Genomic DNA, 18,987 nt, shown 5'->3' with positions numbered 1-18,987 from the left:
TGACAGTGCAGTCTTTGGAGAGTGAATGAGGTAATCAATATACATCATGTTTGGATGTTTAAAATCACTGTATTATTATCCCTCTGGGGATTAGGAAATGAAATTGGATTTCTACCTTAAATCATAAGCAAAAATCATTGAAGACAAACTATGAAAAACAAAACTTTGATAGGAAATATAGGAATATCTTTATGACTCCAGACTAGGGAAGGATTTCTTTTCTTCTTTAAATTTTTTTTTTATTTTATATTGGGGTATAGTTGATTTACAATATTGTGTTAAAGGTTTTCTTAAATATGGCAAAAAATTGATATCTGCATGTAAAACATTGATAAATTCAACATTAAAATTTTAAAAATGTTTATCATAGAGAGGGACTCTTCATAAAATAGAAGGGCAAGCTACAAACTAACTGACAAAGGACTAATATCTAGAATGTATAAAGATCTCCCACATATGAGTAAGAAAAAGACAACCCAACAGAAAAATAAGCAATACATGTGAACAGACATTGTGAAAGATGAGGAGACTGAGTGGTCAATAAGCATATTATATTACTTTTCTATTGCTCTATAACAAATTATCACAAATTTGGTAGCTTGAAACAACACACATCTATTATCTCACAGTTTTATACACTAGAAATATGGGATGATATGAATGGGTTCTCTGCTCAGGGTCTCACTACTCTGAAATCAAGGTGTAGCTCAACTGCATTCTCATCTGGAATTTGGGGTTCTCTGTCATTGGCAGAATCCATTTCCTTGCAGAATGATCTATCCTTTACTGGTGAATGAAGTCCCCATTTTCTTGCCAGCTGTTGGCCAGGGGTCTCTCTTAGTCCTAGAGTGTGGTGTGTGTGACAAGTCCTTTGCTCATGCCCCCTCCAATTCAGCAGTGGAGAACCTCTTTAATGTCAGTCCTCTCACACTTTAAATCTCTCTGACTTCTGCAACAGTCAGAGAAAACTCTTTGCTTTTAAAGGAAACATGTGATTAGCTCAGGCCCACACACAATGATTTTCCTATCCTAAGGTCAACTGATTAGTAACCTTAAGTACATCTGAAAAATCCCTTTTGTCTTGTAATGTTAACATAATCATGGGAGTAAAGTGGGGGTGGCGGGGAGGAGATCATGGGGGCTGTCTTATAATTCTGCATATCACACATAAGAAAATGTTCCCAATTTCATTAGGGATCAAGAACCTGCATATTAACACCATACTGTGATATCATTTTGTACCCACTAGATTGTTAAACATTAAAAAATCTGATTATATCCACTATTAGTGAAAATGTAGAGCAGCAGGAATTATTATTATTTATGGGAGTATAAATTGATACAATCATGTTGGAAGACAATTCAACATTACATTGTAAAGTTGAAGCTATGTATACTTTATCACCCAGGAATTCTGAGTTATACTTCTAGAGAAACTCAGACACATGCACTAGGAGACATGTATAAGAATGTTCATACCAGTATTGTTCTTAATAACCAAAAAATTGGAAACAGTTTAGTGTCAATCGATAGGAAAATGGTAAATGAATTACTGTGTAGTCACATAAAGATGAATGAATTGCAGCTACTCAGAAAAACATCAATGAATCTTAGAAATATAATTGTGAAAAGGCAAACTATAGTGTAGCAAAATTTTTGTTTAAACCTTTTATTGACATAGAATATACATATGCAAAAGAATATATAAGTGTGTAGTTGATGAATTTTCATAAAATATACATATGTAATCATTGCCCACATCAAGAAAGACTTTATTAGCAAGCATTATACAATTTTAGTACAGCTATATAGCTAAAAATCAAAAACTAAACAATATTTTGCATATACATACCTACATTTGTGACAGAACTATTGTTTTTTAAAAAGCTAAGGGGATGACAAACACAAAATTTAGGTTAGTACTTACCTGTGGGCATTGGGGTCAGGGAAATTCACAAAGAAGGAATACACTGGTGACTTTTTGTCATTTCTAGTTTTTAAGTTGAATGGTAGATTTATGGGTAAAGGAGAACGTTTTCTTTGTTCAAAATGTTGTGACACCAAAAAGGAAAACATTTCCTTTATTCAGAATGTTCTGATACCAAATATGTGGGTTTTCCATACCAAGCAGTTCTCCAATTCTATGTGGATACTAGTTGTGTGTCCTGCAATTTAATTTGTTCTGACACAACTACCCAAAATTAACGCAGACCCACTGGACTGCTCTGGACTTCTGAAGCTAATCACAGGTAGTGCAAGTGACTCACACTTCTAACTTGGCTAAAGTTTGGGGATTCCCACGATCCCCTCTTCAGATTCTCTAATTTGCTATATATAACAGCTCACAGAACTCAGGGAGACACTTTACTTACTTACTATTACTAGTTAATATGAAGGGTACTATAAAGGATACAAATGAAACAGATGAAGAAGATGAGGTCCAGAAGGGTCCTGAGTGAAGGAGTTTCTTTCTGTCTTTGTGGAGTTTGCAGTGCACCACCCTCTCGGCAGGAAGAAGCAGGGAAGCTCTCTGAACCCTTTTGTTTAGGGTTTTGTGGAGGTTCTAGTTCATAGGTGTGATTGATTAAATCATTGGACATTGATGATCAGCTCATTCCCCAGCCTTTCCCCTCCTGGGCAGTCGGGGTGGGTGTCTAAAAGGTTCAATCCTCTAATCATGTGATTGGTTTCTCTGGCTACCAGCCTCCATTCTGAAGCTATTAGGGCCCATCTGGAGTCACCTCATTAGCATAAACTCCTGTATGGTTGAAAGGAGCTTATTATGAATAACAAAAGATCCTCCTCTCACATCTATCACTCAGGAAATTCCAGCGATTTTAGGAGCTCTGCCAGGAACCAGGATGAAGACCAAATATATATTTATTGTTATGTTACAGTGGGTTTTATTTTGTTATGCTTCATTGTCTGTATATGTTGCAAGTATTTTATGTGTATTAATATTTCCTAAAAGATTATTTTAAGAAGGAGCTCTGTAAGATTTTTTTGATTAGAGAAGGTATTTCAGATAAAAGTACATGTGTGGAGGTATATGTGGTTGTTAGCATGAGTAAAATGTAAGGGGAAATAAGTCTGATTTAGAGTTCTAATAGTATGAGTTAAAAGTTAAAAAGATAGGTTTTTACCATATCATGGTGCATTCTAGGTGAAGATGCTATTCTGGAGTAAAAATTATTTTGGTTAAGGCATGTTACGTTTTTGGTGAGATATCCAGCTAGAAAAGTATTTACACCCCAAAATTGGAATTTAAAAACGGCTAGCAAATAAAAGGCAATAGATGTATGGTTTTTATAAAGTGAAGAATAATACATTTGCAGTATAAATAAAACTAAATATTTGATTTTTGTATTGAAAGAAATATGGAATAGTGAATGACATTCAAAGAGTTTGGAGTTATACCTCTGCCCTGCCATTTGATATCCATGTGTCCTTGGGCAAGTGATGGAAACTTTTCTATAGAAATGAACTTTTCTATAGAAATGCACATATCTCCTAGTATTGTTGCAGAGGCTAAATAAGAAAATGAAAAGCGCAGGTCCTCGTGCCTACTGTATGTTAAGTATTCAATAAATCAAAAACAAATATAAATAAATCAAACTATCACTTTAATAAAGAAAATATTAGATACATTATAGAGTTGCTTTTTACTGCCTACATATGATACCACTTTATTTTATAAATCAGATAAAAGTATTTTCTCTTTTCTACTGATTTTCCCTTTGTTTTTATTGCAGATCAATGTAAGAGTAACAACAATGGATGCTGAGCTGGAATTTGCCATTCAGCCCAACACAACTGGCAAACAGCTTTTTGACCAGGTATCATTTACCAAATGAAGTATGTCATTTTGACACCATAGTGTGGATGCTACTGCATACTTCTTTCTGTGTTTTTCTATACCTTTACTTATAATGCAACAATGTAGCACTTGGAATATTTCACAGTACCTGTTCAAATGTCTTGAACAACTGTAGGGGATAGTCTTTCTCATTCCTAGATTTTGAGAGATAGGACTTTTTAAAAATAATTATTAGCAGGTATTTATTTAACATCTGTTATGCAAATCATTGTAACGAGAACTAAAAGGAGTTCAAAAATATTCTCCAGGGCTTCCCTGGTGGCGCAGTGGTTGAGAGTCAGCCTGCTGATGCAGGGGACACAGGTTTGTGCCCCGGTACGCGAAGATCCCACATGCTGCGGAGGGGCTGGGCCCGTGAGCCATGGCCGCTGAGCCTGCACGTCCGGAGCCTGTGCTCCGCAACAGGAGAGACCACAACAGTGAGAGGCCCACGTACCGCCAAAAAAAAAAAAGAAAAAAAAAGATATTCTCCATAGTCCATGAGTGGAATAGGTGGAGATCCTAGACAGCGGGTGTAACCAAGCAATGGGCTTGTGTTCCCTCAGCACAGAAAGCCAAACTCTTGACAGTGAGAGTTTGCAGCAAAGTAAGGGTTTATTTCAGGGCACCAAGCAAGGGAGTGGGAGACAAGTCTCAGATACAGTCCAACCTGGTCTTTGAGTTAGAGGTTTTTTTTAAAAGGGAAAGAACAAAGAAGCTGGGGTTAATCATCATCTTGTGACATTTTCTGTGACATTTCTTTTTTTTTTTAATTTTTTTTTTTTTTAAACCCACATTTGTTTATTTATTTTTATTTTTGGCTATGTTGGCTCTTCACTTCTGTGCGAGGGCTTTCTCTAGTTGTGGCAAGCGGGGGGTCACTCTTCATCGCGGTGCGCGGGCCTCTCACTATCGAGGCCTCTCCTGTTGCTGGAGCACAGGCTCCAGATGCGCAGGCTCAGTAGCTGTGGCTCACGGGCCCAGTTGTTCCGCGGCATGTGGGATCTTCCCAGACCAGGGCTCGAACCCGTGTCCCCTGCATTAGCAGGCAGATTCTCAACCACTGCGCCACCAGGGAAGCCCTCTGTGACATTTCTTAATCGTAGAAGAAAGGATGTCTCTGGTTTATGATTCACTAACCAGGTGGTCCATGACTTGGTGGTCTGTTAGCTTATCTTGCCCTGGAGAAGTAAGCTGTACATTAATGACGATATCTGATGATACAAAAACAATTTTAGTACATTAATGATATTATCAACAACAGCAGTTTTGGTCACCTGACTCTGGTTGATTAGTGTTCATTTAGCACAGGATTAAGGTCTGAGGAGACAAGAAAGGGAATAAAGTTGGATAGAGAGGTTAATCCTAAACTCGGTTTTAGGGGGACTTGGTTTCAAGGGGATGGCAGGAGCAAAGGCACAGGCTATAAACAGGCACCTGACAGCAGTTTGATGTTGTCGGCTCATAATATGCTAGCCTGGAGTTAGAACATGTTAAAGAACTTGGACTACTGATATTGTCTTTTTTTTTTCTCACTCTTGAGAGCACATTTGAGCCACCCTGGGGAGCTTTCAAGAGGAAAAAAAAAAGCAGTGCTTGGAAACCACCTCTAGAGATTCTGTTAGTCTGGGACCTGCTCTAAACTATTAGTATTTTTATTTAGGCTCCCTAGGTAATGCTATAAGTAATCAAGTTTCACTGAGAAAAGGAGGAAAGAGATTGGTGACCAGAGGTCAAGTGGTTAAGAAGTGAATTCATTGCAAAAAGGAGGAAGGTAACTTTTACATAAACTTTTATTGATACATATGAGCAGGAGAGCAATAGTCTGTGATCAAGCTTACTATTGACCTTAGAATATGGGAGAGAGAGTTTCTGGCATAACAGCAATAAATAACATATTAGATAGCTGCTGATCCAAAATATGATGAAATAGAATTTAAAAACTCCTGGGAAGTTGTTTCTTCTCTTGACAAAGTAGTAAACTTAATCTCTTGATTAGATAATTAATGAACTTGAACGCCCTGATAAAGTCTGTTTGGAAGATGAAAGGCTTTTTTTGGTGTGAGTGAGCAAATTTTTAAGACAACAACATAAACAGCTGCATGCACCATACGTTATAGATATTTTACTTTTGTGAACTAATATTCACTTCTGTTGATTTCTCTAGGTCTCCTGTTTTGTAAATACATAGTCTATCTTATTTGAATAAAAATGTAGATGCAGTTAGCATTTACTACTTCATAGCATATTGAAATGTTATTTATAGTAAGCAAAATGTTTTGAGTTAGTCAAAAACTAATCAGCAAGTGGGCCTTTTTGGTATTGGATAGTGAGAAATAAAATACTTGTTTTTTACTAAGCAGAATTGCTTTAGTTTGGACACGAGGGAAAATAAAATTACATATATTATAATGCAGTAATATGTAGTAGTTGAAAGTGTGGGCTCTGGAACCACACTACCTGTAGTAGAATCCCAGCGGTAGCTCTTTGACTTCACACAAACAAATACTTTTCTTTGCCTCATTTTTCTCATTTGTACAATTAGGATGATGATAACATTACTCCTTCAGAAGGTTTTTGTGAGAACTAATTGAGACTCCGTGTAAAGTACGTAGAACAGTATTTGCTATACACATTTCATATTGTAAATGAAGAGGTCTAAATTAAAGAGTATTGTTATCTCTTATAGGCTCTCTCAGCAATTAATTCTTGTAGTCCCTGTTCTATTTCCTGATAACGAGAGCCAGAATGCTAGGATCTAAAAGCAGGCATTTACCTTGGGTGTAGTGAGTATATGGGTGGGCTCTCAGGTCAGTAGGTTCAGGGTCAGGGCAGGAGCAGACCTAGGGTTAGGAGTTCTCTCAAATGAATCCACCTGTAACAAAACCTCACTTCTGATTAGGATGTCAGCTTGAGGCCATCTGCCCTGTGGAGGACTCTAGTTGAGTGCTTGAGGTCCTTTGGTTTGCTCCCTGCTGACTCTTTCTTCACTGGCCTCCTCTTCCAGCTTCTGCTTGTGGGATTAGAATAGTAATACCCCCAAGGAGTACTCAACATGATCTGTTAGGATGCAAGAAAAAATATTAAAATGTTTGTCTATATTTTTGTCTTTCCTCTTTCAAATTATTTTTTTTAAATATGCTAATATATTAGTGTGATAGCATTGTATAACTTCTAAATAAATATACATATAATGTAGTTATGTGCCCAAGTATGTTTTTACTTGTAAGTTCATGATTTAAAGTTTCCTAGAACACTTTTAGAAGTAGGGAAAGATGGGGCCTCTTAAGGAATTTCACAACTGTGCTCTCATTTTTCCTGGTGTGTGTGTGATAGTCTGAAGTTAGTTAAGAGACTGTCCCTTGTGCCCCACCGTGGCAAATCCCCCTTTTACTTAGCAGCATTGTGAATCACAAAAAGCCAGGAAACAGAAGCTGAGGCCTGTGCTTTGGTACACTTCTCTCTGCTGCTCTTGACATTTCCTACTCCTGCCACTCTGAGCTGGAGTGTTTTCTTTGGAGCTGTTGGGACAACCTGTCTTTTGCCAAAGTTGAATTATCTGGGGTCTCTTTTGTCCACATTAAAGTTTTGGTTGTGACTTCCCTGGTGGTGCTGTGGTTAAGAATCCACCTGCCAATGCAGGGGACACAGGTCGGATCCCTGGTCTGGGAAGATCCCACATGCCATGGAGCAACTAAGCCTGTGCACCACAGCTGCTGAGCCTGTGTGCCACAACTACTGAAGTCCACACTCTCTACGGTCCACGTGCCGCAACTACTGAGCTCGCGTGCTGCAAATGCTGAAGCCCACGCGCCTAGAGCCTGTGCTCTGCAACAAGAGAAGCCACGGCAGTGAGAAGCCTGTGTACTGCAATGAAAAGTAGCCCCCGCTCGCAGCACCTAGAGAAAGCCCACATGAAGCAACGAAAACCCGATGCAGCCAATAAAAAAAAAAAAAAAAAAAGAAAAGTTTTGGTTGTTTGCCATTGATCAGCATTTGCCATCAGTATGGGTCTTTATATCCTATACCATTCAGAAATTTCTCAGTTTTTTTTTTTTTAATGTAACCTTTCCTAGCACAGCTAAATGTTTTTTCTTATTTCAATTTTTTTGCGTATGTCATGTCAGTGAAATTTTTAAACAGGGAAAGTAAACTGAAGGGTTCAGTTTGCTCTCTTGAAACCAAAAGCCTGACATGTTTTTAGATTTTTGACATATATACATTAATATGTATAAAATAGATAACTAATAAGAACCTGCTACATAAAAAATGAAATTAAAAAAATATATATATTTTGAACCTAGACCCCGCCCCATGCTCAAACGTCACACCCCCACCCCAACTAGGCCCCTGCTCCACCCTATACCCCGCCCCTGCCTAAGTTCCACCCCCCACCTAAACTCTGCTGCCCATAACCAAGACTTTTTTCTTCTTTTTTCTTTTTTCTTTTAGATTGGGGTTCTGTTTTACCTTGTTGTTGATTCATTTATATTTTTATTTTTTCTAATCTTTTATTTTTCTAATTTTATCTTATTCTTTATACTTTGTTATTCTGCTCCTTTTGGCTTGTTCCCCCCCCATTTTTTTTTTTTTTTTTTTGCTGTTGTGGTTTAGTTTTACCTTGTTGCAGTTGTTTCAATTATATTTTTATTTTTCCTAATATATTTTTATCTTTATTTTTTATTCTTTGTTATTGTACTGCTCCTTTCCCTCCCTCTCTCTCTCTCTCTCTCTCTCTCTCTCTCTCTCTCTCTCTCTCTCTTTTTTTTTGGCCATGCCACCCAGCTTGTGGGATCTTGGTTCCCAGGCCGGAGGTTGGGCCCGACTTCTTGCGGTGGGAGCGCCGAGTCCAAACCACTGGACTAACAGAGAACCTCAGACCCCAGGGAAATTAATTAGAGTGAGGCCTCCTGGAGGTCCTCATCTCAGCACCAAGACCCAGCTCTACCCAACTGCCTGCAAATGCCAGTGCTGGACGCCTCAGGCCAAACAACCAGTAAGACAGGAATACAGCCCTACTCATCAAAAAAAAAAAAAAATGAAATGACAAAAAATATGTTACAGATGAAAGGAGCAGGTAAAAACCTACAAGACCAATAAATGAAGACAAAATAGGCAACCTACCTGAAAAAGAATTCAGAGTAATGATAGTAAAGATGATCCAAAATCTTGGAAACAGAATGGAGAAAATACAAGAAATGTTTAATAAGGATCTAGAAGAACTAAAGAGCAAACAGACAGTGCTGAACAACACAATAACTGAAATTAAAAATACTCTAGAAGGAATCAATAGAATAACTGAGGCAGAAGAACGGATAAGTGAGCTGGAAGATAAAATGGTGGAAATAACTGGCGGGGAGCAGAATAAAGAAAAAATAATGAAAAGAATAGAGGACAGTCTCAGAGACTTCTGGGACAACATTTAATGCACCCACCAACATTGGAATTATAGGGTTTCCAAAAGAAGAAGAGAAAAAGAAAGGGTCTGAGAAAATATTAGAAGAGATTATAGTCAAAAACTTCCCTAACATGGGAGAGGAAATAGTCAAGTTCAGGAAGTTCAGAGTCCCATACAGGATAAACCCAGAAGAAAAACGCTGAGACACATATTACTCAAACTATCAAAAATTAAATTAAAAACAATGTTAAAAGCAGCAAAAGCAACAAATAACATACAATGGAATCTCCATAAGGTTAACAGCTGATCTTTCAGCAGAAACTCTGCAAGCCAGAAGGGAGTGGCAGGACATATTTAAAGTGATGAAAGGGAAAAACCTACACCCCAGATTACTCTACCTGACAAGGATCTCATTCAGATTTGATGGAGAAATCAAAAGCTTTACAGACAAGCAAAAGCTATGAGAATTCAGCACCAGCAAAGCAGCTTTACAACAAATGCTAAAGGAACTTCTCTAAGCGGAAAACAAAAGAGAAGAAAAGGACCCACAAAAACAAACCCAAGTCAATTAAGAAAATGGTAGTAGGAACACACATATAGATAATCGCCTTGAATGTAAATGGATCAAATGCTCCAAACAAAAGACACAGCCTGGCTGAAAGGATACAAAAACAAGATCCTTATATATGTTGTCTACAAGAAACCCACTTCAGACCTAGGGACACATACAGACGGAAAGTAAGGGGATGGAAAAAGATATTCCATGCAAATGGATATCACAAGAAAGCTGGATTAGCAATGCTCATATCAGATAAAATCAATTTTAAAGTGAAGCCTATTACAAGAGATAAGAAAGGACACTACATAATGATCAAGGGATCAATCCAAGAGGAAAACATAACAATTATAAATATTTATGCACCCAACATAGGAGCATGTCAGTGCATAAGGCAAATGCTAACAGCCATAAAAGGAGAAATCAACAGTAACACAACAATAGTGGGGGACTTTAACACCCTACTTACACCATTAGATCATCTAGACAGAAAATAAATAAGGAAACACAGCTTTAAATGACACAATAGACCAGATAGACTTAATTGATATTTTTAGGACATTCCACCGGAAAACGGAAGAATACACTTTCTTCTCAAGTGCACATGGAATGTGCTCCAGAATAGATCACATCTTGGGTCACAAATCAAGCCTTGGAAAATTTAAGAAAGTTGAAATTGTATCAAGCATCTTTTCCAACCACAATGCTATGAGATTAGAAATCAATTACAGGAAAAAACAGTAAAAAACAAAAATACATGGAGGCTAAACAGTGTGCTGCTAAATAACGAGATCACTGAAGAAATCAAAAGAAATTAAAAAAAACACCTAGAAACAAATGACAATGAAAACACGACGATCCAAAACCTATGGGACGCAGCAAAAGCAGTTCTAAAAGAGAAGTTCATAGCAATTCAAACTCTCCTCAAGTAACAAGAAAAATCTCAAACAATCTAACCTCACACCTAAAGCAGCTAGAAAAAGAAGAAAAAATAAAACCCAAAGTTACTAGAAGGAAAGAAATCATAAAAATCAGAGCAGAGATAAATGAAATAGAAACAAAGAAAACAATAGCAAAGATTAATAAAACTAAAAGTTGTTTCTTTGAGAAGATAACTGAAATTGATAAACCATTAGCCAGACTCATCAAGAAAAAAAGGGAGAGGACTCAAATCAATAAAATTAGAAATGACAAAGGAGAGATTACACCTGACACCACAGAAATACAGAAGATCATAAGAGAGTACTGCAAGCAACTATATGCCAATAAAATGGACAACCTGGAAGAAAGGAACAAATTCTTGGAAAAGTACAACCTTCCAAGAATGAACCAGGAAGCATTAGAAAATATAAACCGACCAATCATGGGTAATGAAGTTGAAGCTGTAATTAAAAATCTTCCAACAAACAAAAGTCCAGGACCAAATGGCTTCACAGGCAAATTCTATCAGACATTTAGAGAAGAGTTAACACCTGTCCTTCTCAAACTCTTCCAAAAAACTGCAGAGGAAGGAACACTCCCAAACTCGTTCTGTGAGGCCACCATTGCCCTGATACCAAAACCAGACAAAGATATCAGAAAAAGAGAAAATGATAGACCAGTACCACTGATGAACATAGACACAAGAATCCTCAACAAAATAGTAGCAAACAGAATCCAACAACACATTAAAAGGATCATACATCATGATCAAGTGGGATTTATCCCAGGGATGCAAGGATTCTTCAGTATAGGCAAAAAAATCAATGTGATACACCATATTAACAAATTAAAGAATAAAATGCAAAAAAAGCTTTTGACAAAATTCAACACCCATTTAATGATAAAAACTCTCCAGAAAGTGGGCATAGAGGGAACCTACCTCAGCATATTAAAATCCATATATGAAAAACCCACAGCAAACATCATTCTCAGTCATGAAAAACTGAAAGCATTTTCTCTAAGGTCAGGAACAAGACAAGGATGTCCACTCTCAACACTGTTATTCAACATAGTATTGGAATTCCTAGCCATGGCAGTCAGAGAAGAAAAATAAATAAGAGGAATCCAAATTGGAAAAGAAGAAGTAAAACTGTCACTGTTTGCCAATGACATGATACTATACATAGAAAACCCTAAAGGTGCCACCAGAAAACTACTAGAACTAATCAGTGAATTTGGTAAAGTTGCAGGATACAAAATTAATGCACAGAAATCTCTTGCATTTCTATGCACCAACAACGAAAGATCAGAAAGGGAAATTAAGGAAACAATCCCACTTACCACCACAACAAAAATAATAAAATGCCTAGGAATAAACCTACCTAAGGAGGCAAAAGACCTGTACTCAGAAAACTATTAAAACACTGATGAAAGAAATCAAAGATGACATAAACAGATGGAGAGATATACCATGCTTCTGGATTAGAAGAATCAGTATTTTGAAAATGACTATAGTACCCAAAGCAGTCTACAGATTCAGTGCAATCCCTATCAAATTACCAATGGCATTTTTCACAGAATTAGAACAAAAAATTTTACATTTCGTGTGGAAACACAAATGACCCCAAATAGCCAAAACGATGTTGAGAAATAAAAAAGGAGCTGGAGGAATCAGGCTCCCTGACTTCAGGCTGTACTACAAAGGTACAGTAATCAAGAGAGTATGGTACCGGCACAAAAACAGAAATACAGATTACTGGAACAGGATAGATAGCCCAGAGATAAACCCATGCACATATGGTCACCTTATCTTTGATAAAGGAGGCAAGAATATACAATGGAGAAAAGACTGTCTATTCAATAAGTGGTGCTGGGAAAAATGGACAGCTGCATGTAAAAGAATGAAGTTAGAACACACTAAATTAACTCAAAATGGATTAAAGACCTAAATGTAAGGCCAGACACTGTAAAACTCTTAGAGGAAAATATAGGCAGAACACTGTATGACGTAAATCACAGCAAGATCCTTTTTGACCCACCTCCTAGAGTAAGGGAAATAAGAAAAAAAGATAAACAGATGGGACCTAATGAAACTTAAAAGCTTATGCACAGCAAAGGAAACCATAAACAAGACTCAAAGACAACCCTCAGAATGGGAAAAAATATTTGCAAATGAAGTAACTGACAAAGGATTAATCTCTAAAATATAGAAGGTGCTCATGCAGCTCAATATCACAAAAACAAACAACACAATCAAAAAATGGGCAAAAGACCTAAATAGACATATCTCCATAGAAGACATACAAATGGCCAACAAATACATGAAAAGATGCTCAACATCTCTTATTACTAGAGAGATGCAAATCAAAACCACAATGAGGTACCACCTCACACCAGTCAGAATGGCCATCATCAAAAAATGTAGAAACAGTAAATGCTGGAGAGGGTGTGGAGAAAAGGGAACCCTCCTGCCCTGTTGGTGGGAAAGTAAATTGATACAGCCACTATGGAGAACAGTATGGAGGTTCCTTAAAATGCTAAAAATGGAGCTACTCTATGACTCAGCAATCCCACTATGTAGCAATCCCACATATATCCTGAGAAAACCAAAATTCAAAAAGAGTCGTGTACCACAATGTTCATTGCAGCACTGTTTACAATAGCCAGGACATGGAAGCAACCTAAATGTCCATCAACAGATGGATAAAGGTGTGGCACATATATACAGTGGAATATTACTCAGCCATCAAAAGAACGAAATTGAGTTATTTGTTGTGAGGTGGATGGACCTCGAGTCTGTCTTACAAAGTGAAGTAAGTCAGAAAGAGAGAAACAAATACCATATGCATATATATGGAATTTTAAAAAGCGGTACTGATGAACCTCATAGCAGGTCAGGAATAAAGACGCAGACATAGAGAATGGACTTCAGGGCACGGCAGGGGTTGGTGGGGGGAAGCTGGGATGAGATGAGATGAGAGAGTAGCACTGACATATATATGCTACCTGATGTAAAATGGATGGCTAGTGGGAAGCACATAGCACAAGGAGATCAACTCGATGCCTTGTGACGACCTAGAGGGGTGGGATAGGGAGGGTGGGAGGGAGGCTCAAGAGGGAGGGGATATGGGGATATATGTATACATATAGCTGATTCACTTTGTTGTACAACACACATTGTAAAGCATTTATACTCCAATAAAGATGTGAAAAAATAAATACAGAAATAAGATAGAAAGGGAAAAAACGAAAGAGAAAACTGTAAGAGAGAGTTAACATTAAGAGAGATATACCGGGGCTTCCCTGGTGGCGCAGTGGTTGAGAGTCCGCCTGCCGATGCAGGGGACACGGGTTCATGCCCCGGTCCGGGAAGATCCCACATGCTGCGGAGTGGCTAGGCCCGTGAGCCATGGCCGCTGAGCCTGCGCGTCTGGAGCCTGTGCTCTGCAACGGGAGAGGCCACAACAGTGAGAGGCCCGCCTACCGAAAAAAAAAAAAAGATATACCAATCAAATAAAAAGTGTGGAGTTTGGATTGTGGCTCAAGAAGCCAACTATTAAGAAAAATTCATAAGACCGTAAGAAAAACTTGTGCTCTAGATATTTGATAGCAAGAAATAACTGCTAATTTTTTTAGGTGTGAATAATGGTATTTTAACTATGGTTTAAAAAACGAAAGATTCTACAACTCTCTGAGGGTATGAATGAACAAAACATGTTTTAAAATTGTTATAATACAAATTTACCACAACATAAAACAATTTTTAAAAATGACTTAAAATGATAAACAAATGCAATTTGTAAATCTCATTTGGATCCTAAGTGGAACAAATAAACTGTAAAAAAATACATATTTTAAAAATATCCACAGAAATTTAAACATATTAGGGATCTACTGTTAAGTCTTTCTGGTGTGATAATGGTATTGTAATGTTTTATTTTTGTTTTTATAAGACTCCTTATGTTTAGGAATTTTAAAATAAAGTATTTACAAATAAAATGGTGTATCTGGGATATGCTTCAAAACAATCTGAGAGGGGAGAGGTGCTGTAGATGAAGCAAAACTGGCCATGAGTTTCTATCTATTAAAGCTGACTAATTACATTTGCACTATTGTACTATTCTAACTGCTTATTTGTATATGTTTGAAGTTTTCAATAATAAAAAGGTTTTTAAAGCCAAAAAAAGTAAAAAGAAATATTTATTGTTTATTTTAAACCAAGAATGTTTATTACTTAAGAACTAATGTTGAATCTTTTTGTAAAGCTTTTGAAATCTTAATAAACTCTCACCTCCCTCATTTTATTTTAAATATAGAATTAAAAATATGCTTTTGTTGGCCTCATCCTAGGTGTGGATTAATAATCCTAGTTTACCACTTTATTTACCCTAATACTCCTGAGTACCTACCACAGGCTAATCATTCTTGGAGATGACGTGGATATTAAGATGAATAAGGCAGTAATCTCTGTCCTTAGTTTTAAACAGCCAAGGAGGGTAAATAGACACTCTACTAAGAATAGTTAATTATGATAAAATAAATGTTCAAATAGCAGTATCGGTAAAGTACTATGGGATTATCAGTGATCAAGTGATTAATTTTATCTAGATGATAGGAAAGCTTCATTCATGGAAGCATGTTAGTTGAGCTGGGCCTTGAGGAATACATTATTTAACAGGTGGTAAAAGTACAGAAGAAACATTCTAGACAGGGGAAGAAGCATGACCAGAGGCGTAGAAGTGTAAAATTTATGGCATGTTCCAAGGATGTTTTTTTGCTCAGTGCGGGTAGAACATAGCATTTACGATGGTGAATGAAGGGAAGTAGGAATGGGGGTGAAATCAGCAGCTGGATACCCTGAGGCATGGCATTTACATGTCCTCAGAGACTCTTATTGCCAAAATGATACTATTGTCTGGGCTACCTAATAGTATAGTTTTGGGGGTGGAGTGCTAAACTGAAATAGGAAAATGGGATTATGACAGCTCTGTGTCTGTTCCCCAGATTCTTCTTTTTATCTGTTTGGGTCATGATGGGAGATGAGAAGGAAAAGGACATACAAAAAAGTGGATCAAATAAGATTGAAATGAAACTACAAAATTTAATAACCAAAACCTGAATTTAAATTTTCAGAAACGTTCCTTTAATTATTATGTTAAATTTAGGAAAGATCTTTTCTGTAGCAAAAGAATAAACCTATAATTTCTATGTAGTTTTGTTCTTCTTTTGAAGTATAGTGCCATCCAGTTATAATGTGAGTGCTGAACTGAAATTGGCTTTTTTTTTTTTTAAGGTGGTGAAAACGGTTGGTTTGCGTGAAGTCTGGTTTTTTGGGCTGCAGTATGTGGACAGCAAGGGCTATTCTACGTGGCTTAAACTAAATAAAAAGGTAAAGCATGTATGATAACATCCAGCTAATAATTAAGCTTCTTTGAAGTTATCATGGTCATGAATTTGTGCCAGAAAAGCTCAGAATCTGACTGAGTTCAAGCTTTCTTTTACAGTTATCTCTGTGAATCATTAGAGGTATCATGTCTTTTAATTTAGTAAGGTACCATCAACTTATCATCTTCAAAAACAGAAATGTTCATTTTTGCTATTTGAAAACTCAGAAGTAAAAAATATTATGAGGTGTTACTTAGTACTTTGACCTTAATTTAAACATCTTAAGGATAAGCTTCTCAAGAGAAATTTCAATTTAGTTATTAGTTAGGATCTGTGAACTACCGGTCACATTCATGAGCATAGAATCTTTTTCACACATACATTTTTTATGGGTTTAGAATCTTAATGGATTTAGAATCTTACTTATGTTTTACATCCTACTTTGTTCCAAAGAGAAGTTTATGTGACTGTGGTCAGTTATTGTGAACTTAATATTTTTGACAGTACTTGAAATTACTGTTTCAGGTGACACAGCAAGATGTTAAAAAAGAGAATCCTCTGCAGTTCAAATTTAGAGCTAAATTCTTTCCTGAAGATGTTTCTGAGGAATTAATTCAAGAAATAACCCAGAGACTTTTCTTCTTGCAAGTTAAAGAAGCTATCTTAAATGATGAGATATATTGTCCACCAGAAACTGCAGTTCTTTTGGCTTCCTATGCTGTCCAAGCCAAGTATGGAGATTTTAATAAAGAGATTCATAAGCCAGGCTACCTGGCTAATGATAGACTCCTACCCCAGCGGTAAGTGAAACGTGCTTTTATGTTAATAGTCTCTGAAAAATCATATTTTAGAAGTTTGTAAATGGTTGTGTTTTTTGTTTGTTCGTTTTAGATTTTTAAGTTGCCAGCTGGATCAGAGAGTATAGTTTTAAAAGTTATGACCCAGAAGCTACATAGATTTATGTACTCTATAATTACTTAAAGTTTCTGCCTCTTCTCATTCCCACAAGATAAGCAATAAATGGAGGCAGTGATAATTTGGGCTTGAGGAAGACATGACTATTGTTGCTCATTAGTAAAAATTCTCACACAGGCAGATGCTTAATAAATGCTTTTGAAAATAATAAGTGCCAGGCTATATTTCCTCCGTAGAATTAAAATTAAGTTTCTAACTTTTCAAAAGGCTTTTTAAACTCGGTTTTCAGACTCCTAGTCTAGGGCTCTGTTCTCATCTGCAGCATACTGCTGTCTCTACTGAACTCGGGTCTGCTCACCAGACCAGGCAGGAAAGCCAGTCTACTGACACCTGGTTGTGGTGAAGGAAAGTGTAGCATTTATTGCAGGTGCCAAGCAAGGGAGTGGGAGACAAGCCTCAGATCCACTGCCACTTGGTCTTTGAGTCAGGGGCTTTTTAAAGGGGAAGAACAAAGAGGCTAGAATTGATCATTGTCTTGTGACAGTTTGGGAGTCAGAAGTCTGGTTTAAGATTCTCTGGCCAGTGGTCTGTGGCTTGAGGGTCTGTTAGCTCATCTTGCCCTGGAGAAACAACCTGAGTTTGTACATTAATGATGATATCTATAGTAACAACTTTAGTACATTAACAATGTTAGCGACAGTAGGACAGTAGCAACTTTAGTCATCTGACTTGGTTGATTAGTGTTCACTTAGCACAGGATTGAGGTCAGAGGGGACAAGGAAAGGGAATAAAGTTTTGGATAGAGAGATTAATCAAAAACTCAGTAAGAGAACTTGGTTTAGGGGGACTCGGTTTCAATATAACAGTTATTTTAAAATAGTATGGCATAGGAAAACATCATTAGCAGAAGACCTAGATTTTGAATGCTGATTCTACCCTTTGCTAATTATGGGGCCTTAGTACATAACTTAAACTCTCTAAGCCTCAGTGTCTGAATCTGCAAACAGGGGATAACAGTTGTGCTCTGTCAACCTTACTGTTTATGATTACAGTTCATGAACTGTATGCTTTACAGTTTTAATTGTGAATACAAGTGTTAGTTAGTAGTGTTAGTTATAAAATCTAGAAAATACATCAAATGTTACTTTTAAATATCTCAGTTCTTAATTATAGTAGTGTACATGACCTTGATCCTAGAATGTACATGGGGATTCTTCTTTAGAATCCAGAGAAGTTATTACAATTCTTAGCTCAGATTCCTGAATTTCAAAATTTCTATTTAAAGGCAAAACTGTATATTAACCTAAAATTTCAGTTCTCTATCACCTCCTCATAGTATTTAAGCCCTTAGGTGTAATTTCTTTTTCATAGGTACTAAATATGAAGAAAGACAGAACTACTTTGTCTACTTTTTATTAATTTCCTTTGGTTGTAAGCATTAAAGATTATTTTTGGCTAATAAATTATATTCTGTTGTTATATGCTTTATAGGTACCCTTAAGTACAGTAGCTTTAATAATTGATTATTAAATGTTATACTGTTCTGCTCTTTAATATTACAACAATAATAGTTATCTTAGAAGGTAAAATAATGCATGTTGTTCACTGAAAGAATCAGGAATATGAAATACTTATTAGCCTCTGTTTCTTTTTGATGATTATTCCAGCCCAAAGTTCCTTTTCTCAGATTTTTTAGGCACTAAATTGAGTAACTGATTACTGGTACAGTAGAATTTCATTTCAGTTAAAAGTTTTTATTTTAATTGAGGTATAATTTATATATAGTAAAACGCCAGCAGGTTAGCTTTTAAATCAGAACATAAGGTAATGGTTATATATAATCAAAATTACCCTTAAAATTCTTAATTGTTCATAAAATAGTCATGTTTCATCTCAACAAGTATAACATAGATAGTTGTTCTTTCAGTGTTAGATCAGATTGCTGTTTGGGTGAGT

General features: G+C 36.6%; 1 protein-coding gene across 1 annotated transcript in view; it reads left to right on the top strand.

Annotated features, from left to right (window-relative positions):
- RDX (radixin) overlaps positions 1 to 18,987 on the top strand; it is a 76,469-nt gene that overhangs the window by 24,515 nt on the left and 32,967 nt on the right. Inside the window, exons 3-5 of the mRNA XM_082629132.1 lie at positions 3,753 to 3,836; positions 16,025 to 16,120; positions 16,642 to 16,916. Coding sequence (XP_082485258.1) covers positions 3,753 to 3,836; positions 16,025 to 16,120; positions 16,642 to 16,916 — 455 coding nt within the window. The remainder of the gene's footprint in view (positions 1 to 3,752; positions 3,837 to 16,024; positions 16,121 to 16,641; positions 16,917 to 18,987) is intronic.

Source organism: Mesoplodon mirus (assembly GCF_964341445.2).
Source record: "Mesoplodon mirus genome assembly, chromosome: 7".
Taxonomy (NCBI): Eukaryota; Metazoa; Chordata; class Mammalia; order Artiodactyla; family Ziphiidae; genus Mesoplodon; species Mesoplodon mirus.
The sequence above is the reverse complement of the archived record's forward strand: the minus strand, read 5'-3'. Positions and strand labels throughout refer to the sequence as shown.